Genomic DNA, 22,487 nt, shown 5'->3' on the forward strand with positions numbered 1-22,487 from the left:
TTCACGGACCGAGCGGAATTTTTGAACACAGCTATTATAGTAGAGTAAGTACAAGAGTATAACATGTATACATAAACACGACTCTGGGCGAGCCGATGCACAGTCAACCTGCTATTTTTTAATCGAAAATATTGCACAAGAGCGTAGTGACAAATCATTTGGAGCAAACTTGTTACCTATTTTCAAACGTGGGCTGTAGAAATACATCAAATTGCCATGTCCTCTTGTCTCAAGATGAATTACGGGGAATGTCGGAATAACAACGCAGAATGCAAATTTCAAACTTGAAAAAGTTTATTAATATTGTCAATATTTCATGAGGGAGAGGAGACAAAGGGGACACCTGCAGCGACAGCCGTTAAAGCTTCTCGTTTGCTTGAAAGGAAGCAAAAGTAGTGTAGTTCGGGAGGGAGGGAGAGCGCAGGGAGCATGCCGGGAGGAAAAAAGTAAATGTCTGCGCCTTTAATCGGGATAGGACGTCCGTCGTCACTCATCGGGCGTCCGCTCGTCGGGGTCCTCCTCCCCGATGACGCGGAGGGGCCGCTGAGCTTCTTCCCGGGGACGGGGCCCGCCGGCCACGGCCTCCGCCTCCTGCAGCCGCAGACGGCGTTCCTCCACCAGCAGGAGGCGCTCCCGCACAAAGTCGGACTCTGCCGCCGTGTCGGCGCCGCCAAAGTGTTGCTCGCTCCTAACGTGGGCCCACGGACACAGCGGATCAGGTCACCGGTCGCGCGCGCGTCCGCTTCCGTCTCTACGTACCCGTCGGGGAAGACGACGGGCGTGGCGAGTCGGTCCAGTAGGGCTTTTGCAGAAGCGTCCACCTCGTCCAGAGACTCCGCCTCCGCGCGCTCGTCCTCCAACACCTGAAACGCAAGCATTTTTCGTCCGGGAACGACGGCCCCGATGAGGCGGTAGTTCGGCGGCGGACTCACCGCCTCGGCGCGGCGGTGGAAGGCCAGGGCGAGCTGCAGCCGACGCTGGCGCTCGTCGGCGCCCGCGCCGAACTGCTTCCAAACGCGGTTGAGTCGAGGCAGCGTGTCGCCCGAGGAGCGCGTGGCGCAGCGCAGCGACTGGCACAACACCACCGTGGCCTGCAGCAGCTGGCGCCCGTAGTCGTACGTGCCCTGGAGACACAAGACATTTAGGGGTTTTTTCTTGTCGGAGGGACGTTAACCCGCCTCACTGCCGACGCTGACCTGTGCCACGTCCACAAACTTCCTGTGCTTGTCCATCAAGACTTGCGTTTGTCGCGCGTCCTCTCCCAGCCTCACGTGCGTCTTGAGCAGCGCGTCCAGGAGCTCGCACAGCCAGTCCACGGCCTGGAAAGGGGAGGGGCCACGCCGCAAAGCAATAGGTTCCCACCCTTGTGCGCATCTTTTTCCCGAAAATTTTAGAAGCCGTGACGAAGATCGCCATGAGAGAGCTCACCTGTAAGGCGTCTTCCTCGCACTTGAACAACTGCACCATCTGAAGCATCTTGAGGCGCCGCACGTCCACCATGTCCTCGCACCTGCGTGCGTGCGCGGGGACAGCATTAAAAAAAAAAAAACAACTCTTTGGTGAGAAAAGTCTTCAGCCTCACCTCTGTTTCCTCATCTGCATGTCGTCTACCACGTCGTGGACGTGGCGCGCGTTGTCGTCCCCTCGTTCGCCCGCCGCGTCGCCATCCTCGGCCCGCTCCAGCAGCAACGCCCCCTTCTGGCGCAGTGTCGCCAGGCCGGCTTCTGCATGCGACAAGGCCAGTCAGGGAGTGAGCCGGTCGGCCAATCGGTGGCGTGCTACGGACCGACGCTCTGGAGCTTCTCCTCCAAGACTTTCAGGTTGTGTTGAATTTGGGCGGCGTCCGTCGGCGCCACGTCGGCGCACAGCATGCCCAGCAGGGCGTCCAGCTGCTGAGACAGCTGAAAGCCACAAAGGCCGCCGGGTCAGCGCTAACGTGCTAACGGCAGAACGGAAGAAAGCCCTACCTCCTGCGTGGCGGCGTGGAAGGTGTGCGCGGCCTGGAGCACGTTTTGCCGGTTCTCCAGCAGCGCCGCCTGCTGGTAGCAGACGTCGCTGAGCTGCTGCCGCAGCGCTTTCAGCTCTTCGGCGTCTTCCTGCTCGTCGTCGGCGCCGCCTCCGCCGGCGCTACCCAGGAGGACCCCGATCTGTTGGTTGAGCTCCACGTAGACGGCGAACCATTCCTGCGGCGAGCGCGGACGCCGGTTACGGACGGACGGGCGTGTGGGCGGGGTCTTTTGGGCCGACGTCAAGAGCGTACGCTGTGCTGACTCTCGATCTCCTCGTGTTTCTGCTGCAGCGCCTGCGCCGCTCGCATAGAGTCGCCGATGGCCTGGTGCGTCTTCAGGAGCTCCGCCCCCGGACCTTGCAGCCACGTCACCACCTGAGAATAAAAAAAAAGAAAAAAGAAACAGTCGGAATGGCGGGATTGAAATGCAAAATCTTTGCCACGACTGACTGACCTGCATGACTTTGGCGTGGACGTCGTGTATCTGCGAGCGCTTGTTGCGTTGCCTGCAAACTTCCTGGTAGCGCGTGTACTTTTCCCTCAGCGAGTCCAGAAGCTTCATGACCTGAGGCTGAGCCAGAAGCTCCTCTTCCATGGGACGCCAGGTGGGTGCTGAGGGAGGGGGGCGAGAAGCAGACCATGAGACCAAACGTCAACCCAAAAAAATTACAAAAATCTGTCTCTCCCACCTCCTTGACCTCCGCCCCCGCCGCCTCCCGGTCCCGCCCCCTCGGCGACGTTAAAGCGCCGCTGCTGGAGCTCCGACAGCAACTCGTGACCTGCCGTGGCGCCGCGTTGGGACACATTCAAAGACGGGAAAAAACAAGGGAAGAAAATGAAGAGGCGGGCGATTTGTACCTGCTTGAAGCACCGTCTCGGGGTCCAGCGATGGCAGCAGGAGAGTGGGTGACCTAAAGGCATTGAGCGCCATTCAATTTGGACATTTTCTGAAGGGGTCTTTTTGCACCTGTTGTTGTAATGGCACGTACTTGTCGAGGGGGGCGCTCTTGTCGCCGTCGTTGATGACGGACAGCTCATCCAGCAGGGACGTGGATTCCTTGGTGAATTTCTCAAAGACCTGGCGAGGCAGAGGGAAGAGTTTGAGTGGGCACTCCCAAAGCAAAGCGCAAGGAGCGGACGCCGACCTGTCTCTTGCTCAGCCAGTCGCCGTGGTCGTAGTCCAAAGTTCCTCCAAAGTCGTCGGTCAGCTGCGAGGGCTCGATGTAGCGCGTCAGCTTGTTGGCCGACACCAGGATCACCTGACGGACGGGAAGCGTCGGCCAGGATTGGACACATTCGAGCGGGTGGACGCTAAGTCGTCCCAAATGGAAGGACGGATCCCACCTCGAAACCCAGTCTGTCTTTCTCTTTCCAGAAGCAAAAGTGCGTGACCTTCTTGTCCCAGAACTCGTCCGGCTTGACCACGCACACCAGCGACACCTCGGCCGGGATCACGTTCTGAAAGAGCGCCGTCCGCAGGGTGAGCGCCGTCGGCGGAGGGGACGCCATCCGCGGCTGATGAGCTAGCGCTCACCTGTAGCATCAGCACCACCGTCTTGACCGTATTCCACTGCGAGCGTCGGCCGTCCACGATGACGGTGAAGCCTCGCGCCTTGCACTTGTCGCTAAATAAAAGACAGGCAGACATCAAGCGGGGACAAGTAACTAAATAGCACAGGTCCCCCCCTCACCTCCCAAAATGCGAGGCATACCTGGGTATGCTAAGCAGATAGTCCAGCGTGTCGCCGAGCTCCTCCATGTTGGTCTGGTCGGCGCCCAACGGGATGCTGAGGATCAGACCGCTGCGACGGTCCTTGCCGCCTGCCAAGAGCACCGCCCCTGCTTTTTACGCCCCGTTTCACCCCGCGCGGGCGAACGGACGTGTGTACCTGAGAGGAAGGCCAGCTTCTTGTGGAGCACGTCGATGACGCCCATAGCTTCCATTGCGCTGACCTGGCCAGATGACAACACAGCCGTCATCGGGTTTCTCTGCCGTTTATATTTTTCGAGATTTGATCAATATGTCCAAAGATGGCGCCATGGGGCAGGGGGTGTTCGAAGTTCATTTGAACGCGTTTGTTTTCTACAGCCATCCCCTCTCAGTCCAAATGGCCGGACGTCTAACGCCGTCAATAGCAGCCCATGGCTTAAATTGTAAAGACGTAAAACATTGGGGATGACTAATTTTTCAAGTTAGAGCGTGGTACGTGTTAATTTGACCAAGTAAATGCGAAATGAGCTCATTTTTCAAGCTCCTCTAGCTTGACTGTCGCCAGCCACGAATTAAGCACAGACTGGAAAAGTGCTTTGGCTGTCCCTCTTCCAAAGGTGAGGGACCCATGGGCCTTCTCATCGTCATATTCCTCAGCATTATCGTTCATTGGGTTCGGCCCACAGACACAATGACCTACATTGACTCACGAGGGAGGCAAGCAGGCAGGCAGGCAAGCCCATCTTGCCCTCCTTTCCTCTCGATCGATCCTCCTACATCTCGTCACCCAATTCTGGACTTTTCCTACCTTTTGGTTAAATCTTTGGCATGGTGGGAGTCCTTGGAGTCTTCGGAAGGTTTCCGTCGCGTCTCCTCCCCACGAAAAGGGGAGCTTTTGCCATTCAGCGGCACGACGAGAAGATGCTTGCCGACTAGCCGATGAGCTAGCTGGAGCCACTCCAGCCTGGCGGTGGCGGTGGCGTTGCGGTGGCGCTAGCTCTTCGGCGCAGGCGCAGTCCACGTCCTACATCCAAACAAATTGCCTTTTGCTTTCCTTCAAAGAAAAACGCACAGACACCTCGGGTACTCTAAATATTGGATTTTCAATGTATTTTGACGAACATATAGCTTTACTAAAAGTTTCTTTTTTACAAAACCTTGACGTTTTATATGTTATTAACCACACCCAAGCCCCAGATGTGATTGTTTGATGATTTTATATTGAAGCGAACGTCACATACCGGAAGCAGCTAAGATACATCCCTAAAGTTTTTGATGCATGCTATGTAAAAGTTCTAAAATAAACTCAACAGCTGCTATTGGCAGTTATAGACATCCAATCCATCCGAGTCGGATGGGTTAGCTACGTTCATTTGCTGCCACTTCGTTTATTTTAGGGCATTGCTTTGTGTTGATCAGAACAATAATGTCCACCTGAGCGAAGTGTCCTAGTTTGCTGTTCTGTTTTGTTCCACGGGGTGGCGATGTTGATCGGTCTGCAGACGGCACAGCATAACAGCACCGCTTTTGTGGGCCACAAAAAACAAAGCCTTTACGTCTAACCCCTCTCCCACAGCCATATTTGTCTGATTGGCTGGTACCAATGAGAAAAGTCTTCATTCATTCTCGTTGACTTTTAAAGGGGAACCATACATTAAAATCACTGTTAGTGGTCCTATTTGAGTTTTAGCCGGAAGTAAAGCAAGATTAAAAGGAACTCTGAACTTCCCCCAAATCAAAAGATTTCACCTTCATTGGTGGCCAATGAGTTCAAAAGAAGATATGGAACTCGCTCTCGTGCGCGTACGTGCGTTTGTGCCAATTGGAGACAGTTAAAGATTAGCCAGAAAGCAAGCAAGGCACTCCAAAATGGCCTGGTTTGCACCGAGCAACCATCCTCTCTCTTCCTCATCACCCTCCTCCTCATCACGGTTGCCATGGCGTCCATCTCTTAAGTTCTCCTGTCCCGAACGAGTGGAAGAAGAGCAAGTTGGACACGCGAAGGTGGGGTGCCGGGGCCGAGGGAGGGTGGCAGATGGGCCGGGTCACGTGATCCCCTTCGGACGACGACGGGCGCCGGCGGTGCCATATGGCGAGGGATGGAGAGGGCGTGGCCCGCCTATGCTAATTTGCCAGGAGTGAGCCCTCCATAAAAGCGCGTCTCCTCCTCCGCGCGCACGACACACACCTTCCCTGGAGCGTTGGCGTTGGAGCGACTGACAGGACAGGCGCGCTAGCACGCGGGATGCGCCACAACTGAACGCAACAACAGCACCAGGTAAGGACGGTCCTTTTCAACAAAAATTGGGCACCCATCAAGGCAACGAAGGGGAATGAAAGAACATTGATTTCATTGCATTCTTCAGTTTCCTTATTATTTGAAAGTTGGACCTTTGATAACAAACCCTAATCCTAAACCTCTCAAAAGACTTGGATGTTGGAAAGAACATTTCAATCTGTTTTTCTGAGAGATTTTTTTTTTTCGGAGAAAAAAAGCATTAATAAACCCTTAATCTTGCATGGGTAGTGACATTTTCCATTTAATTTTGTCCATGGATTTTTCGTCATTTCCTAAAAACTAAAGGCAGTAATATTTGAAAACTTCTTTGCAGAGTTTACATTGTGTTCAAATTATTTGTATTCATGAATTTGTCCTGATTCACTATTCACTAACAAGATATATTTTAACAAATAGAGAAGGGATTTTTGGAGGAGAATGGGGGAATAGTCATAAAAAGAACAATAGTTTTAGGGCACATGAAAATAGGGCGCTCATTCAAAATGGATGCAAATTTCAATTGCGTGAAATAATTTAGAGGAATGATTTTTTTACTAGGTTATTCCCAAAACAAAGTGACAAAATATTCAAAAAAAGCTTGACGTTTGACAGCAGCCACGCCATGACACGGTCAGAGCAAAATTTCGGGGAGTCGGAGGCCCGACAGCAGGAGCGGGAAGAGGCCTGCAGTCCCGCCGGAGCGGCCACCGAGGAAGACGACGACGAACCCTGCGTGGCGGACGAGGATGACGACGACGACGAGGAAGAGCGGGATGGCGAGGAAGACGAGGAAGACGGACGCGGCAAACCCAAAAGGCGAGGACCCAAGAAGAAGAAGATGACTAAGGCGCGCATTCAGAGGTGAACAAAAACAAAAGAAAACAACTTATGGCTGTCTGATCCATTGGAAGTGGTCAAGGCAAGCGCATCTGGCCTGACGTCTATTCGCTTTCCAGGTTCAAAGTTCGCCGCATGAAAGCCAACGCTCGCGAGCGCAACCGCATGCACGGCCTGAACGACGCCCTGGAGAGCCTGCGCAAGGTGGTCCCCTGCTACTCCAAAACTCAAAAACTCTCCAAGATCGAGACCCTGCGCCTGGCCAAGAACTACATCTGGACGCTGAGCGAAATCCTGCGCTCGGGGAAGGCGCCGGACCTGGTCTCCTTTGTGCAGGCCCTTTGCAAGGGTAGGTGGGCGGGCCACGACGGGCAGCCGGCGATCGTGGCCCGACTCGGTTCTGAGCCGACCTTCCATCTCCTTCCAGGTCTGTCGCAGCCGACCACCAACTTGGTGGCGGGCTGCCTCCAGCTCAACCCTCGCACCTTCCTGCCCGAGCAGTCGGGCGAGCTCCCGGGCCACCCGCAGGCGGGCCACTACGCCGGCCACTTCTCCTACGCGGGGCCGGGCCTGCCCAGCCCGCCCTACGGCAGCGCCGACCCTTCGCACGTCTTCCAGCAGGCCAAGGGTCCGGCGTACGGCGTGGCGGAGGCCTACTTTGACGGCGTGCCGCTGACGGACGGGCCCCCCTTCGACCCGCCCCTCAGCCCGCCCCTCAGCGTCAACGGCAACTTCTCGTCCTTCAAGCACGAGGCGGCGGCCGACTACGACAAGGGTTACCCCTACGGCGCGCGCTACGGGCACCTGGGGGGCGGGGCCCACGCCCACGGTCACGGCCACGCCCACGGCAACTACCCGCCGGCCGACAACCTGATGGGCTTCGACGGACACTCGCACCACGAGCGGCTGATGAACGCTCAGCTGGGCGCCATCTTCCACGACTCCTGAGCGGCGGCCGACGGCCATTTTCTTTTCTGGCCCCGAGACCCCCGAAGCCAAACTATGCAATGCGAGACCCAAAATTCTATTTTTGAGCATCCTTCTTGTGGTTGTTTTTTTTTCTTCTTTTTCACTTAGCATGTGGTGTCCTCACTTTCAAGGTGTTTGTAAAGACTTTTATTAAAGAGGACCTGTAAAAAGCAGACTTTTTCCATGTCTTGTTGCATCCCACGGCCAAATGGTCGCGTGGTGGGCCACCCACCCACCCATTAGGACCCGGATATAAAATCATTTAAAAAGTTTTTAATTAGTGTTGAAAACGTACAGACGGCCTCATTAATGGGACTAAAAGAGTATGGTAAATGTTCTGCTTTTGTTTATTAAACTAAGAAAAGGCACTATTAATATTATCTTATTACATTTTTAAATGTAATTACAAGTAGTTGTCTCACAGAATAATGATCACTCTCAATGTGTATTTAAAAACTACTTTGGGAAACTCTAATTTTAAAATCTGTAAATACCTTTTGTTGCATGTCTATTTTTTATGTAAAATTTCTAATTATAAAAACATGGTCAAATGTATTTTATGAAATGTACATTTCATTTTTTAATGACAATTAATAAATTACTGAAAATATTTTTTGCTAACTCTACTGCTTTGGATTTATAAATAATCATGCAATTTCCGGGACAACTGATTGGACGTCTATCGCTATCAATGGCAATGAAACATGCTCACTCAGCGTCATCTCTTCTCACACGCACACACAACAAATGTTGAGAAGTGGACTGAAATTCAAGTAGTATAGTTTGCAGAGGATGACGTCGAACGCCTTTCTCTGACCGGGTGGCTTTGCGCACGCGCGCGTGCTCGCACCACGCCGTCTCCATGCCAACCAGAGTGCCCGGATCAGCTTAGGTCCCTGCAAAGCGACTACTGAGGGAGGGCGCGTCGACTTTGTTTTTGTCTAAGATGTCGACGGGCGAGGAAAACGGCGACAAAGAGAAGAAAAAGCAGAAAAAGGAGAGCGTAGAGGAGAAGAAACTCTCTCGGAGGAAAAAGAAGGACGAGAAGGAGAAACATGAGCAGGCCCTCAAACCGGAAGTGGAGCGCAGGTGTGTGAGCGCGATTTAGTGACGTCACTGCCCGCCAAAATCACGTCTTCGACCTTTGTTTTGCCGACAGGCTAGTCTACTTGCTAACAAATTATCACGTTAGCTCTGGTGGTTTATTAGCTCCTATTGACCGAACGTTCTATAAATATGTTTCTATCCACTCTACAGGTAAGCCACATGGAAGTGTTTGTTTGTTTGAAGGGCAGGTTTTGTCGCCATATTCGCATTTTGCGGAGTTGGAAAGGCTAATACGCAGTACGACTTCCGCAATGCTGTCCCTGTAACGTCTTTTTTATGAGAAGACCTTTTTTAAAAATATATTTATCTACATGTTCTTAAGTAGCCATCACTGTGACATAAATACTAGTCTATTCAAAGTATTTAATAACATTACATTTAGGGTTTTTGTTTTGAGTCAATAATGTTAGCATCAGACAACAGTAAATGTGACCTCAAAGTCAAGTTTTTTTGGGGGGAAAATGTATTTTCTATGTTTTAAAAACTTTACTGGGGGCAAGGTAGTCCACTTTTGATAATGATAAAGTCAACTTTTTCGGGGGAAAGCGTTCTTAGTGCACGAATGGTGTTAAAATCTTTGTTTTTGTTTTTTCAGCGAACGTGTGTTACTGCGTGGGATCTTCAAAGTGGGCAAAAAGAGCCACGACGTCCTCCTGACCAGCACACGACTGAGCTGGACCCCCGTCCTGCCCGAGAGCCCCGCAGGTAACGCGCCCCGCCGCCATCTGCGCGGAATGTCACGGCAGATGCCGCCGTAATCGAGACCTCCGCCAGCAGAACCATTCCGTTGTGCTTCTTCCTTGATACTTTGGAGCCCCCCCTCCTCATAATTATCACATCCATTTAACATCTCAAAAACTGCGTGAACGGAAGCTTTAGTCACCACTGGTAGGAAAAGCCAATTAGTTAGCGGCCGGACAACTACTACAACAAAAAAGGCTATCAACTGGTGCTTTGGGTTTGCTTTCATGTTGTTGTTTTAACGCGAGCAACCCAATGTGGAAATCTACGCATGTGTGCACGCACCCGCCATGAGAGAGACAATCTGCTTTGCTGTATTCCATCCAAGGCTAATGTCATTAAGTGTGTGTGTGTGTGTGTGTGTGTGTGCGTTGGCAATAGTAGTGAGCAGTTGGTTAGGCCCGTGGGGGGTTATTAGATTCTCTCAGTGTGAGGGGATTAACACACACACACACACACACACACAGAGTCAGCACACTGCGTGTATAGAGAAATGGATCAGCTGTTCTTTCGGAGAAGTTGTTCTTCTTGTCAATCTGCTGACACGTTGTTAAGCTCGCGGCTTGTCCTCAAGCTACAATACGTACGCCAGACAACAAAAAATACTTCAATTAAAATACGCTTTGCGTCGCATTTTCTTGCATCAATTGGACATGATTCTGGTGAATCCCCCTGCCCAATGTCCCTTCTATTTTCAACGTGTGTGTGGGGCATGATGGGCCATTCCGCTCCATCTGGACGTGGCGGGCGACATGCTACAGGCGTGTGCGCTGTCACTTCACATCTTGTCGCTTTCCCTGCCTAGTCTCAGTGTGATCCTTTTTTTCCCGCTTGACCGACGCTATGCGACGACGTGGGCTATTTGCACAGATTCTACTCCCCTACATTTGCGATACTTTCTAGGTCATCACACGTAGAAATGATGGCAGCAAAGACAGATTATGGCTGGTGTGTGAACGGCAGTCAACGTGGCCGCCGTCCGGTGAGCCACCCGGAAAGCCTTTTTTGACATTAACCCGTGTGCCTTCGGCAGGTGAGACGCGGCGGCCGCCTCCCCGCGTGCTGATGCTGCGCGACGTCCTGGCGGCCAAAGTGAAGCGGCGGCGAGCGGCGGGCCGGAGCAGCGGCGGCCCCGTGCTGGGCTTGACGCTATTCTACTGCGTGCGAAAGGGCCGCAGGCTGGAGGAGGACACGCTGCACCTTCACAACGCGTCTTCCGAGCACACGCGCGCCTGGTACGACGGCGTCAAGGAGCTCCTGGCAGGTAACGCCCCACCCCGCCGTGCCGTACCGACATTCGATGCCAGAAAGAAAAAATATTATTTCAGCGCATTTATTTGTTCGATTTTGTCTACCTCCGTATCTCAAGTAGTGAGTCACAATGACATCATCTGACAGACCAGATAATCTCCTAATCCCACTCAACGCATGTATACATCTCACAATCACTGTCAGCACGTAGTCTGGTAGTCAGATTAGCCCAAAGGCCATCGGACGTGCGTCCAAACGTGCGTTAGCGGCAAGCCACGCGGCAACTGAAAAGGTTGTTTACAGCAGCCGCAACTCGGCGCGCTCGCTGCCCGGGATTGTTTACCATGGCGACGCCGAGCCCCCGTAGCAACCCGCCGCGTACGGGTAACCCGATGCGCCCGTGACTCGGCTCTCCTCTTTGAAACCTCTGGCCGGCGGGTCTTCAAAATGGCCGCCGTGTCATGGGGTCCCAGTCAACCTTCCTTCAAACACGTGGCCTAAGCGCCACACCATTGGACATCTACGCCCGATAAAGTCCTTGGCCATTGGACGTCTGGCGCCGTCTTTGGCGCTCCAATATGCTCATTTAGCGGCGGTGTCATGCGAGCCCGCGTTTGTGTGGAAGGTCACAAAAAGGGCGGGGTCACGACCATTTGGGAGCAGATTATAGCAACCAGAAAGATAATGGAGCTCTCTGCGTGTGTGTGTGTGTGTGTGTGTGTGTGTATTGATCGGCGCAATTCTACTGGGATGCGGCCTCTAAATCTGCCTCATGATGAGCCACCGACCGGTGTGGCTAACCTTTAAGCCTGACTTGAGGGTACATGTTGAAATGCATCATTTAACCATGCCTTTCCCGTCGCTCTTTTCTCCGGAAGCAATGCATTTTATTGAATTATTCTCCCACAAAACAGAAGAAATCCCTTTTAAGAAGCATTGAAAGAGGGACAAAACCTAAATCCTGTTTTATCTCCATCCATGGCCAGGTTTCAGCCATCGACCCCGGCGCGTCAAGGTCTTCATCAACCCCAGCAGTCACAAGAAGGAAGCGGTTCACATCTACAGAGAGCACGTGGCGCCTCTCTTCAAGATGGCCGACGTCCGCACCGACATCACAGGTCGCTTCTCGTCTTTTGCGTGTGTGTGCGTGCGTGCGCGTGTGGCTCCGTAGGTCAGAGTTAATGGCAATCTCTGGTTGCTAGGTAACCCGATACGGGAGCCGGGGCATCCCGTCCATCTGTCCTCCTTTCCTTCGCTCTACTTTCAGAAATGGTGGGCTGCCATTGACGGTCATTGTTGACTTTTTCCCTGCGTGTGTGTGTGTGTGTGTGCGTAGTGACGGAGAGGAAGGGACACGCCCTGTCCGTGATGAAGGAACTCAAGACGGAGGACTTTGACGGGTCAGTCATTTCACCTCCGTTAATGATGTCAAACGTTGTGGGAAGGAATATAGAGATATATTTAGTTACTTCAAAATAGAAATGATACCAAAAATTCAAGTGAAACTGATCACATGACATGGTCACCTTTGCTAGTAGTACGAAAACAACAAGGGATGCTCTGGACACGCCACCCTGGGTCGGCGCTTTAGATAGAGCGGCTCCCGGAGATTAGCATAGACAGACACAGAGATAGCCGATCAGTCGTCTTTGGGAGAGGCTTCGCCGGGAACCTACTTTCGGCGATTAACGGCGCCAAAGGGGATTTGTGCGGGGCCGGCCAATTTACGGGAGCAAAAATGCCCCAAAAATAACACCGAAAAACAAAACACGCCCATGACCAAAATCCATGCGTGTCGTGTGTTTCAGAGTGGTGTGCGTCGGCGGCGACGGCTCGGTGGCCGAACTTTGCCACGCCGTGGTTCTGCGAGCCCAACTGGACGCCGGCTCTCCCGCCGTTCCCGCGGCGGCGCCTCTCCCCCTGGGAATCATCCCGGCAGGTGGGACCGTCCCAATCGGACCGGCGTCCTTCCAGATTTCATTGCCCGTCATTTTTTTTTCTTTCTCCCCGACGGACAGGTTCCACCGACGTCATTTCCTGTTCCGTCCACGGAGTCCGAGATCCGGTCACGGCCGCCCTGCACATCGTCCTGGGTAGGGTCTACGGCTCTATCTACGCGCCACGGGCCGAGTGTTTTGCGCTACCGACCAAAAGGTATTATGATCTCAGGTCACGTCCAGCGCGCGGACATGTGCAGCTTCCGGCGGGCGGGTCGGCCGCCGCTCTTCGGCTTCTCCGCCATGTGGGGCTTCGGGGGCCGCGTGTTGGCCCGGGCCGAGAAGAAGCGCTGGATGCCGTCGGCCACGCGGCGCGACTACGCGCTGCTCAAGACGCTGGCCGACTTGAGGTGAGGCCCGCTGGCTCGGAGGCCGGGGGAATCCCCCAGGGAGGAAAGGCGCCTCAGCCGCCCGCCGCTTTTGTCTGCGCAGGGCCCAAGACTGTCGGCTGTCTTTCGTGGCCGCCCGCAGCCACCACCGCCCGTGAGTTACCTGGTCGGCTAACTTTGTCACCACCAACGGCCGTTGTATCTAAACTGCGTTCAATGTCTTTTTGTCAGGGAGGCAGGGGTGGAAGATCAAGATGGCGGCCATTTGGGTAAGCCAGTTCATTTCAACCAGTGTAGTAGAATCTCTTGAAGTGCACCCATAGTCCAACTTTGTGTTGTGTTGTGTGCGCTATGCTGGTGGGCACAGAGGAGGCGGAGTCGTGGAGCACCAATCCGGGCCCGTACCTGAGCGTCAGCATCATGGCCATCCCCTGTCTCAGTCCTCACACCCCCCGAGGACTGGCGCCCAACACCCGGTAGGCGCCCAGAACTATTTTGTAAAAGCCCAAAAGATCGATACACGACCAGTATTGTGAGCCCCCAAAATGGATGCGCTATCACTTTTTCATGTGGCTCATCTTGAGCTTTTTTCTTTGGGCGGTGCATTTCTCTAACCCTAACACACTCTCCTCTCTCTCCAGTTTGGCCAACGGGAGCGCGGCCCTGATCGCCGTGGCGGACACGTCCAGCTCGGAGTTTGTCAAGCACCTGAAGAAGTTGAGCGCCCCCGCCGGCCAGGTGAGCGAACGAACGAGCGAGCTAAAGCGGGCCGTAGTGGAGCAGATTAGCCCACTTTTAAATGAGACCGCTGGTTAAATATAGTGCTCTTGACCAAGCCGTTGACTCCCTGACCCACTTCCCGCTTGGCGGCGTGTCAGCACGCTTTAACAACTTCCTCCCGGGTTCCATAACGTTTGCCCCTCGACGTATTAACCCGAGGGGTGGGGGCGGGGCAGTGCGGGTGCCGCTTTTGGTTCCGAGCCGTCCAGCACAGACAAACTTGGAGCAACGGGGGTTGGGATGAATGAAACGGGAGGCAGCTGACGCCAATCCACTGATTGCACTCGCAGGACACTTAGTATTGTGGAAAGTTTTCCTCTTTAGTCATTGACCACAAAGCACTCACTTTTGGCCTTTTTTTTCTTAAATTTTCCCCAGCCCTGTTAAAGAAATGCCTAGTCTTAGGAGATGCCAACGTTTGAAATAGGTCAAAAAGAGTTTTGAATTGGCTTTGACAGTTTATAGCAGGCAGCTTTTGGTTTTGCACACACATAGCTGGCAAAGTTGCATCAACAGGGGTTGGGCCAACGTGGGTGAGGAGGGGGGAGCTTTTTCCTCCCAAGCTATCCAGCGGCCAGCGAGCTGACTGACAAACTTGGAAGGAGTGGGTGGGGGTTGGGCTGCAACCGAAGCACCTGACGCCAATCCACTGATTGCAGTCGCAGGACACTTAGTATTGTGGAAAGTTTGCTCTGTTGACGTTGGAACCAAAACTTGTACCCACTGCGGCCCTTGTGGACCTTTCTATTAACTCTTAGTCTTGAAAATCACAAAGAGACATCTCTAAACTGCTACCAAATGGAATTCAACTGTTTCTTTTTTTTACATATAGAAAAAAGTCTAATTTAGGTAAGGTTTAGGATGATAACCGTCGCTGCCATTTCCTGAAACAAACAAAAGACGAGCCAAATATGAATATTGGATTGATCTTTAGATACGAATAAAACTTTAAGCGTTCTCCCCTTTTGAATTGGAGTGAGTTGCGCTGTGGCGTCAGGCGCCCTCTGCGGGCGCTAGGCATAGTTGCAGTTGGCAGAGGCAATGAAGCCATAAACTGTGGCGTTTCTAGCTGGACTTCTCCTTCGTGGAGGCGCACGACGTGACGGCGGTCAAGCTCCGCCCCCCGACTCGCTCGGAGGACGATGACGACACGCCCGTCGTGGGCTTCCCCTGGAACATCGACGGCGAGCTGCTGGAGATCCCCGACGAAGTCCTCGTCCGGTGAGTGGAATTTTGCTTTTGACTTTTTTCTTGGCCCAAATGTCAGAATGCCCAAAGTGACTCCATTGCAAACCCACGCTTTCCAAAAACAAAAGATCCGGCCCAATACGACCTTTGGCGTTTGACAACTTTTTACATATCATGTTGGAAATACGAGAATAATTTAATTTTGAGGCAGCCTGTCGCAAAGACAAATGTGGGTTTAGCGCCGTCTAGTTTTCTGGAAAAAATGTTGACATTTCTCGGCAACCCTGAAAATCGACTCCAAAAACTCTGGAATACCAAGACAAAATCATCAACAACAAAAATAAACAAACTGCAAAAAGGAGAAACAAAAAAAAAAAGGCGTAATCTATTTTGGAGACGGAATTGAGCAGAAAGCAGTGGCTAAAAGCAGGAAAGTGATTGCCATTGTTCCGTTCAGGGTTCACCCGCGACTGCTGGCCTTGTACGGCGAAGACGTGGACGAGGCCGAGTCCCGCGCGTCCTGCGGCTGCCTCTGACGGACTGTGAAAAACGGAACGGAAATAGCCGGCGGGGGAAATGGTCCATCTGCTCTTTGTCAAGTGGGGATTTTGTTTTTGGACCAAAGGTTTGACACCGTCGACGGAAAGTGCCATCTGAGGAAGACGTCCGTCCTCCTCCCGTCTCTTCAGGACGCGCTCTCCCGGTCGCCGCGTTTGGGGACGTAGTCCCAGCTGTCGCGCTCGAAGCGGTGCGTCCCCTCCTTCTGCCGCGAGCGGCGCTGGAAGAAACCCGCCTGCGGACACGAGATGGCGTCAGCGACGGACGGACGGGCGGGTGGGTGTTCCCGACCTTTCGCCCCATCTGCGCCGGAGCCGACCTTGTGCAAGCAGCAAACCAGGGCGGCCAAGATGGCGAGACCCAAGACCAGGCCCACCACCACCACCGACACCTTGACGGGCGTGGAAAGGATTCGGGCAAAGTGCGCCTCCACCGGCACCTGCGTGCAAAGCGCCACCGTGTGGAATCCGTGAGAAATGAAAATAAAGACTAGTATTGATCTGACCTCTTGAGGTTTTCCTTCTTAGAGAAAAGGCAAGAATTGACGTTTAAAATAGATAGCAATACTAAACCCATTGGTCCCATTTTGTCCACTACAACTGTAATATATTTCCCTCTTGGCTCATTGGCTGCCACTCAATTGGGAGGAGACATCTAGCAGTTTGCATTCAAGGACCATTGGACAATGTCCTACGAAAATGTTTTTCTGGATCCGTCCCCCGGTGGACCCACCTGCGCCAAGGGGGGCTCCCGCAGTAAGACGGTGTGGCGGTCCGGGCGGGGCCGCAACACGGCCGCCGTGCTCTCCAGCCGGACGGCGCCTTGGCGACCCTGCGACGGACGGCGGCGTCAGCGGAGGGGCGCCCTTTGGCCCACGCGGGCGACTCACCGGCGCTTGCAGCAGGACGTCGGGGTTGAGCCGCGTCCGCAGGTGCACGGTGGCGTCGCGCCCGGCCTCCACGGCGCCCAAGCGGCACAGCAGGCGCTCGCACAGCCGGTCGTCTCGCCCGCAGAACTGCGTGAGCGCGTTAACCGCGGCGTGGGACGGCAAATTCTCCCACCCGGCGGCGGCCACGTGCGCTTACCATGTGGCGGGTGGAGATGGGCGAGAAGAAGAAGACCAGCCGTTTGAGGAAAGAAGCCCGTGGCACGTCGCAGTCGTCCGACACGGCCACGGTGGCGTCGCTCAGCGCGCAGGAGCCTTGGGACGACTGCCGCCGTCCAACGTCAACGTGAGCCAAAAGCCCGACCCCGGCCGACGCCCGGCCGACGCCCGGCCGACGCCCGCCTACCTGCCAGTCGGCCACCCACAGCAACCTGTGCGGGTACGGCGTCAACAGCTTGGGGAGCGCGATCTCCAGCAGCGTGTCCTCTGAGCGGCTGGGCCCCCGATTGAACACCTGCCCGAAGAAACAGATGGACAGGCAGGTGGGTTCCTTTCGTGCTCCCATCCAAACCAATCGCTTGGGCCATGGGCCTGAGCAAGTCTCCAATATTTTGCCATTGGAAATGCCAGGGGCCTTTTTGGGGCCCAGCCAAATTCACTGAAGCCAGTCCATTTTGGGGGCAAAAGGATGTCATTTTCCACGCCGGACTGACCTTGTAGGTGTAGTTGAAGCTTTGCGAGTAGCACTGAACAGGCGTGGCCTCGTCTTCGTCCCCGAACACGAACGAAGTCGGCGTCACAAACCTGAGGAACCTTTCGTCATTGACATTTGTTTTGCCCCTCCCTCCCGCACGGAACGTGACGAGGGCGCTCACCCGTGGACGTCCACGTCCACGGCGTACTTGAGAGGCAGGGACAGGTCGACGGCGTTGTCGCCGAGGTACTGCCAACTTTCCAGGTTCTCGCTGCGGACGTACGCGTGGGAAGGGATTAGAACAACGTGGCCCAGGGACAGCACCCCCAGCGGGAAAGCTTCCCGACCTGCCCACGGCGGCGTGAATGAAGAGGTCCCCCGGCGTGGCGTTCTGGTTCACGCCCAACAGGAAGCTGACGTTGACCTGCCGCGGCGACGGACACAATTGTCACTTTGCCACGCCGCCCTCAAAGTCTCGACTAGCTTATTTCTTCAATGTCAACAACGTCCGCTTGGAAGAAAATCATTTGATCGGAGCGCCCACTTTTCATTGGCCCTTTACCTGCGACTGTGACGGCAGGATGAGGCCGGCCAGGGCGCAAAGCACCTCCGGCGCCGCCGTGCCGTTGACGTCCTGCGTCACGTCGCAACTCACCGCCTCGTCTGCCTGCGCGTGATCACACGTCAGGCGAACGCTGGCCTTGGCCGCCGCTCAACTCACGTTGTGGAGCACTTTGACGTAGTGAAGGTGGCGGTGGAAGCGCAACGTCAGGCGCGGCAGGAAGGCGTCGTCCCCGACCACGGTCACCCTGGCCTCCAGCGTCAGGCCGCCGCCTCCTCCGCCCAGCGCCAAGTAGTCGGCGTTCCTGAGGCCAGAGTCGGTTGGCGTGGGGCTAGAGCGGGGCCTCCTCCGCCGCCGAGGTCACTTTACCCCGGCAGGACCGGCACGGCGTCCAATCGCAGGTCCGTCGAACAGTTGGCCAGCGAACACGTGCGGATGAAATGCGTCTGCGGAAAAGGCCAACAAAGCAAAATAGTACCAGAGGGAAGCCGTCGTAGTAGCGGCAAAAGTGAGGCCATCAAATTAGGAGAAGCCACCTCCCACCTGGTTGCCGACGGTATTGCGGCCGCCCGCCTCCCTCCGCAGGACCGGCCTCAGCGGCGGGAAGATTTTGCGCGAGTGCTTGTGAACGTTGCCGCGGCGCAGGCGGTAGGACACTTGGAAGCGGAGCGGGGTGAAAATGTCCCGCGCGTCTTTCTGAGGACAAAACTGAGGTCAGCGGGCCGCTCCGCGACGAGCCCAGCCGACGAAGGCGCCGCCGCTCACCGCCCGGCGAGCCGCGTGGCGAGCGCAGGCCGGCCGCCCCGGCCTTAGCCGGACGCGGGCCCGGGTGACGTCGGACGAGGGGTCGGCGTGGAAGTAGAAACGGGGCGGCGAGGAAGGCCGGCGCAGGACGTCGCCCGTCACGTTGTACTCCAGCTCCACGGCGCCCTCGTGCCGCTCCGAGTCCACGCGGAAGCAGACGGACAGCTCCACGTCGGCCGCCTCCCGCCGCACGCCGTCGGGCAGGATCAGCCAGGCCGTGGCCCGGAGGACGGGACGAGACCTGTGTGGCGGACAGATGGGGGCCCGGCTCCCCTTCCATTCCGGAACGCCGTCATTCCTTTACCTGAGCACCACGGCGGCGTCTGAGAGGAAAGCGCCCACCGCCACGTCTGGCGAGAGACGAGGGAGGAGCCCGTTGGTTCAAAATCCAATGCTAGGCGTTACGGGTGGGTTTTGGAGCGCCGTTACCTGGGTAACCGTTGCGGTCCACATCCACGCCCGAGCTCAGCGACTGGCCGAACATCCGGAGGTCACGGCCCAGCGTGGCTCCGCTGATCCTCTGCGAGCGAGGCCGCCACTCGGTTAGCGGCGGCCGGAACCCCACGCGCTCTCCGCCCGCCGGCCTACTTACCTGCGACGGCGTGGGAGAGACGCCGTCTTTCCCGCCGTTGTAAATGTAGACGGCCCCTCTGAGATGGTCCTCCTGGGGGGCTCCCACCGCCACCTCTGTGGGACGCACCGCTTCTTTAAAAGTCGCCCGGCGGAGGGCCAGCGGAGGGCCGGGGGGGACGGAGGCGAAGGCGGCGGGCACCGGGGTAGCCGTCGTCGTCCAGGTCCCCCAGGTCGGCCATGGCCTCCCCGAATCGAGCGGCGCGGGCGTCGCCCCCGCTCAGCCGAAAGTCCGCCTCCTCCAGCCTGGCCTGACCACCATCCAACGCCTTTATGGACATTGTGGCGTCGGGCCGACGGCCTCGGCGGAAGGACGCGCTCACCCGGCCTCGGTTGAGGTAGACGTGGACGCGGCCCTCCTCCCGGCTGGCGCCCGTGGCCATGGGAGCGCCCACCAGCAGGTCCGACAGGCCGTCGCCGTTCAGGTCCAGCGCCCGCACGCTGGCGCCAAAGTAGGCGCCCAGCTAGGCCGTCCCCGTGGACAGATAGCCGCATCATTATTATCCATGTCGGCGACAAGAAAAAAAAGAAGCATAAACCAAGGAAACCATGGAATGCGCTTACCTCCGTTCCCGCCACGTGAGTCACCACGCGGAGCGTGTTGCCGTCCAGCGAGAAGACAAAGACCTGTCGGGCGCAAAGCGGCGCCGTGACCCGGGGGCGGCAGAGACGGGGGGGCGGCCAACGCTTGGCGCTCACCTACTTTTCCTCGTTGGTTGTACTGCGGGGCCCCGCCCACCACCTCCCAGGCCGCGGCGTCCAGGAAGTGACCCGCGTCCACCGAGTAGCCTGAAACCAAAACAAGAGTTTGCTCTCATTGTCTGTTCGGAAACCAAAGCCTCCCCCGCCTCCCCCCGCCTCGCCCCGCCCCGCCCCGCCCACCCAGGTAGCTCCCGAAGCCCGCCGAGCCGTCGTCGTCCAGGTAGGCGGACAAGACGCCGCTGGACGTGTTGAAGACCAGCACGGAGCCGGTCCAGTAGGACGTCCCCGGAGCGCCCATGATGATCAGGTCCTGGAAAGAAAAAGACAGAGCAAATGGAATCTCCATCTCACGTGTGTCGGTTCCATTCGCCGCCCTCCGTCCCACCTGAGTCAGGCGGTTGGACATTCCGGCCTGACACGAGGCGTACTCCTCGCCAAACTTCCTCTGGTAATCTGCCGGGCCCACACAAACGCCGCCGTCAGGTCGGGGGAGCAAAACGGCCGCCCAGCCGTTAGCCGCCGGACGTCCCGTCCGTTTGAAGCCGGCAAAAGCTGAGAAAAGTTCCCTCTTTTGGCTTCCTGTTGATCTCCTTTCAATGGCAGCTCACTTCCCGTCCCGGACGGGATGTCCGGCGGTCAAGAGACAAGGAGAGCGGGCGGGCGGGCGGGCGGGCGAGCGGGCGCCGCCTACCTCTGTAGCAGGGGATGATGGCCCGCGCGCGACTCAAATTGCCGTCGTAGCGGTGGCAAATGCCGTGGGGCAGTTTGTTGTGCTGCCCGTCCTGACTGGAGTAGAACACGTTCTTCCAGCGATGCGCGCACGCCTACGCGGGCGGACGCCAAAGTCAGTCACGCGCAGGCGGACGGCACACCCAGCGGGCCCCCGGCCCCCCGGGGGACGGGCGAGCGCTCACCAGCACGTGTCCTCCGTCTCCGGCTTGGCGGGACAGACTGACGCCCAGCCACTGGCGCTCGCCGTCGGCCTGGCACGTCTTCCCGCACTGCGAGGCGTCTGCGCCCACACGCGCCCCACAGTGTCAGGCGAGCAAAGGTCAAAGGTTAACGACTAAAAACAGACTCAAACCGAGCGTAAACCGGCCCGCCAAACCCAACCCAGAGACGATAAGTCTCGCACAGAGTCGCCGGGCCGCTAGGGGGCGACCACACGGCGTTTCCACTCGGGCCATTCTTTTAAAGGAGCAAAAACGTGGGAAAGTTGGAAAAGAAGCTTACCGGCAGCCGGCATCGGCTGACAGGCGCCTTCCTCCTCCGTGCCTAATTGGCAACGGTAGATTCCGCCCGGCGCGGAGGAAGAAGAAGAGTTGTCCACCGGAGCTCCCGCCACCAGCCTACGACGCGGGTCGTGAGAGGGAGGCGGGTGGGCGGGCGGACGGAGGGTCGGCGGACGGAGGGTCGCACTCACCAGCTGCGATCGCCGTCCCGGTGCAGCAGCACCGAGTAGCCGAACATGGACGCCGGGACGCCGGACAGGTGCATTGCGTGGTCCGTGTCCAGCGTGTAGCCCGAAACCCACACCAGCGTCAGCGCCGGCAACAGGACCAGGACCGGCAGGACCGGCAGCCCCGTACGCTCCATCTGGCCCACTCGGCCAAACGCGAAGCCCAAAAGACAGAGACGCCGGGGTGACCAAGAGACGAGCCGTCCGAAATCAACGGGAATAAAAAGAGCTTCCCCAAAATGGAGCGCGTCCAAAGGCCAAAAGCGCTCCAAACAAAGTCCCAAAGTGGCCTTCCAGTCAAGCGGCAGAAAAGTCACGTTGCTCGCTCGCTCGCTGCTGCCTAAAAAGACATATATTGTTGAAGATAAATAAATAAATAACAAATAAATGCGGACTTTTGGACGGGCCTCCTTCGGACAAACTTCTGACACTCTTGCGTGGGGACTGCGTGTGTGTGTGTGTGTGTTGAAGTCAAACATGCGGGCGGGGAAAGGCAAGGCAGGCCAAGGGAAGTGACCCCCCCCCCCCTCCACCCCCTCGATTAACGGTGTTTCCTCCCTTTTTTTTCCCCCACGAGTGTTTCCTCCTCTCCTCTCCGCCAGACCTTGTCTCTAGGATGATTTGATGGCTACTTTCAAGTCAGAAAGAAAGAAAGAGAAGCAATGTTGACTCTGTGGACGCCACGGACCACCACAGACGACAGACGTCCAATCGCTCTCGTCCGTGGGTCGACTTCCGGCCCACCTCTTGTCTCTTGCTACCAATTGAAAGGAAATGACTGGATGGCCAGCTCCATTATCCCTATCGCACGTCCGATCTATCGTTCACCGCTGCAAACGGATGGAGTGATGGAGCCGTCGATCTTGCGCGCGTTTCCTGTGGCTTCTTACCCAAAATAAACTCCATTTTGGTGATGGCAATCATCACAAACAACAAGATGACTGTGTGTGTGCTTGTCCATATGTCGCTGGGGTCACAGTAATGAGTTCAAAGCCT

At 56.0% G+C, this 22,487-nt stretch overlaps 4 protein-coding genes across 7 annotated transcripts; 2 read left to right on the plus strand and 2 right to left on the minus strand.

Annotated features, from left to right (window-relative positions):
• Positions 1-276: 276 nt before the first annotated feature.
• Positions 277-4,885, minus strand: sestd1 (SEC14 and spectrin domains 1). Its single transcript, XM_077728227.1, has 19 exons — positions 4,528-4,885; positions 3,898-3,961; positions 3,721-3,829; positions 3,543-3,633; positions 3,353-3,466; positions 3,154-3,267; positions 2,998-3,086; positions 2,867-2,919; positions 2,698-2,787; positions 2,463-2,620; positions 2,261-2,383; positions 1,968-2,183; positions 1,787-1,901; positions 1,583-1,724; positions 1,429-1,510; positions 1,197-1,319; positions 933-1,124; positions 760-863; positions 277-688 (listed from the first exon to the last, which is right to left on the minus strand). The coding sequence occupies exons 2-19, from the start codon at positions 3,950-3,952 to the stop codon at positions 487-489; spliced, it is 2,172 nt and encodes a 723-aa protein (XP_077584353.1). The 5' UTR covers positions 3,953-3,961; positions 4,528-4,885; the 3' UTR covers positions 277-486.
• Positions 4,886-5,834: 949 nt separating this feature from the next.
• On the plus strand, positions 5,835-8,413 carry neurod1 (neuronal differentiation 1). The gene is made up of 4 exons (XM_077728226.1): positions 5,835-5,997; positions 6,613-6,858; positions 6,954-7,183; positions 7,262-8,413. Exons 2-4 carry the CDS (start codon positions 6,620-6,622, stop codon positions 7,780-7,782), a joined length of 990 nt encoding a protein of 329 aa, XP_077584352.1. The 5' UTR covers positions 5,835-5,997; positions 6,613-6,619; the 3' UTR covers positions 7,783-8,413.
• Positions 8,414-8,669: 256 nt separating this feature from the next.
• Positions 8,670-16,258, plus strand: cerkl (CERK like autophagy regulator). 4 transcript variants are annotated; one of them, XR_013327864.1, is made up of 15 exons: positions 8,670-8,892; positions 9,506-9,615; positions 10,685-10,915; positions 11,889-12,020; positions 12,239-12,302; positions 12,711-12,841; positions 12,921-12,995; positions 13,072-13,249; positions 13,332-13,382; positions 13,460-13,497; positions 13,596-13,704; positions 13,870-13,966; positions 15,078-15,229; positions 15,654-15,821; positions 15,886-16,258. XR_013327864.1 is itself a non-coding variant. In XM_077728221.1 (14 exons), the coding sequence occupies exons 1-14, from the start codon at positions 8,750-8,752 to the stop codon at positions 15,730-15,732; spliced, it is 1,590 nt and encodes a 529-aa protein (XP_077584347.1). In that variant the 5' UTR covers positions 8,670-8,749; the 3' UTR covers positions 15,733-16,258. The 4 variants fall into 4 exon arrangements, 3 of the variants coding, with proteins under 3 accessions (XP_077584347.1, XP_077584349.1, XP_077584348.1); XM_077728221.1 differs by having other exon boundaries at positions 15,654-16,258; XM_077728223.1 differs by lacking the exon at positions 8,670-8,892 and adding an exon at positions 8,927-9,060 and having other exon boundaries at positions 15,654-16,258.
• On the minus strand, positions 15,733-21,988 carry itga4 (integrin alpha 4). Its single transcript, XM_077728219.1, has 27 exons — positions 21,456-21,988; positions 21,266-21,381; positions 20,947-21,044; positions 20,724-20,856; positions 20,418-20,485; positions 20,213-20,342; positions 20,034-20,119; positions 19,895-19,957; positions 19,654-19,794; positions 19,473-19,581; positions 19,293-19,387; positions 19,130-19,220; positions 19,005-19,050; positions 18,662-18,941; positions 18,440-18,592; positions 18,266-18,342; positions 18,056-18,200; positions 17,897-18,001; positions 17,682-17,758; positions 17,516-17,605; positions 17,354-17,444; positions 17,047-17,154; positions 16,840-16,965; positions 16,644-16,769; positions 16,487-16,585; positions 16,074-16,193; positions 15,733-15,989 (listed from the first exon to the last, which is right to left on the minus strand). Exons 1-27 carry the CDS (start codon positions 21,968-21,970, stop codon positions 15,882-15,884), a joined length of 3,396 nt encoding a protein of 1,131 aa, XP_077584345.1. The 5' UTR covers positions 21,971-21,988; the 3' UTR covers positions 15,733-15,881.
• Between the last annotated feature and the right edge of the window lie 499 nt (positions 21,989-22,487).

This window comes from Stigmatopora nigra, chromosome 11, assembly GCF_051989575.1.
Source record: "Stigmatopora nigra isolate UIUO_SnigA chromosome 11, RoL_Snig_1.1, whole genome shotgun sequence".
Taxonomy (NCBI): Eukaryota; Metazoa; Chordata; class Actinopteri; order Syngnathiformes; family Syngnathidae; genus Stigmatopora; species Stigmatopora nigra.

What these genes read in the sequence shown, in the direction of transcription:
- sestd1 (XM_077728227.1), bottom strand. Translation starts at nt 3,952, where the DNA reads ATGGAAGCTATGGGCGTCATCGACGTGCTCCACAAGAAGCTGGCCTTC. An exon ending in CGGGGGCGGAGGTCAAGGAG is followed by an intron (nt 2,621 to 2,697) that starts GTGGGAGAGACA and finishes CCCCTCCCTCAG; the next exon opens with CACCCACCTGGCGTCCCATG. An exon ending in ATGCAGATGAGGAAACAGAG is followed by an intron (nt 1,511 to 1,582) that starts GTGAGGCTGAAG and finishes GCACGCACGCAG; the next exon opens with GTGCGAGGACATGGTGGACG.
- neurod1 (XM_077728226.1), top strand. Translation starts at nt 6,620, where the DNA reads ATGACACGGTCAGAGCAAAATTTCGGGGAGTCGGAGGCCCGACAGCAG. An exon ending in ACTAAGGCGCGCATTCAGAG is followed by an intron (nt 6,859 to 6,953) that starts GTGAACAAAAAC and finishes TTCGCTTTCCAG; the next exon opens with GTTCAAAGTTCGCCGCATGA. An exon ending in TGTGCAGGCCCTTTGCAAGG is followed by an intron (nt 7,184 to 7,261) that starts GTAGGTGGGCGG and finishes ATCTCCTTCCAG; the next exon opens with GTCTGTCGCAGCCGACCACC.
- cerkl (XM_077728221.1), top strand. Translation starts at nt 8,750, where the DNA reads ATGTCGACGGGCGAGGAAAACGGCGACAAAGAGAAGAAAAAGCAGAAA. An exon ending in CGTCAAGGAGCTCCTGGCAG is followed by an intron (nt 10,916 to 11,888) that starts GTAACGCCCCAC and finishes ATCCATGGCCAG; the next exon opens with GTTTCAGCCATCGACCCCGG. An exon ending in CGTCCGCACCGACATCACAG is followed by an intron (nt 12,021 to 12,238) that starts GTCGCTTCTCGT and finishes GTGTGTGCGTAG; the next exon opens with TGACGGAGAGGAAGGGACAC.
- itga4 (XM_077728219.1), bottom strand. Translation starts at nt 21,970, where the DNA reads ATGTTTGACTTCAACACACACACACACACACGCAGTCCCCACGCAAGA. An exon ending in AGTACAACCAACGAGGAAAA is followed by an intron (nt 19,958 to 20,033) that starts GTAGGTGAGCGC and finishes TGCGCCCGACAG; the next exon opens with GTCTTTGTCTTCTCGCTGGA. An exon ending in CTCACGTGGCGGGAACGGAG is followed by an intron (nt 19,795 to 19,894) that starts GTAAGCGCATTC and finishes GGGACGGCCTAG; the next exon opens with CTGGGCGCCTACTTTGGCGC.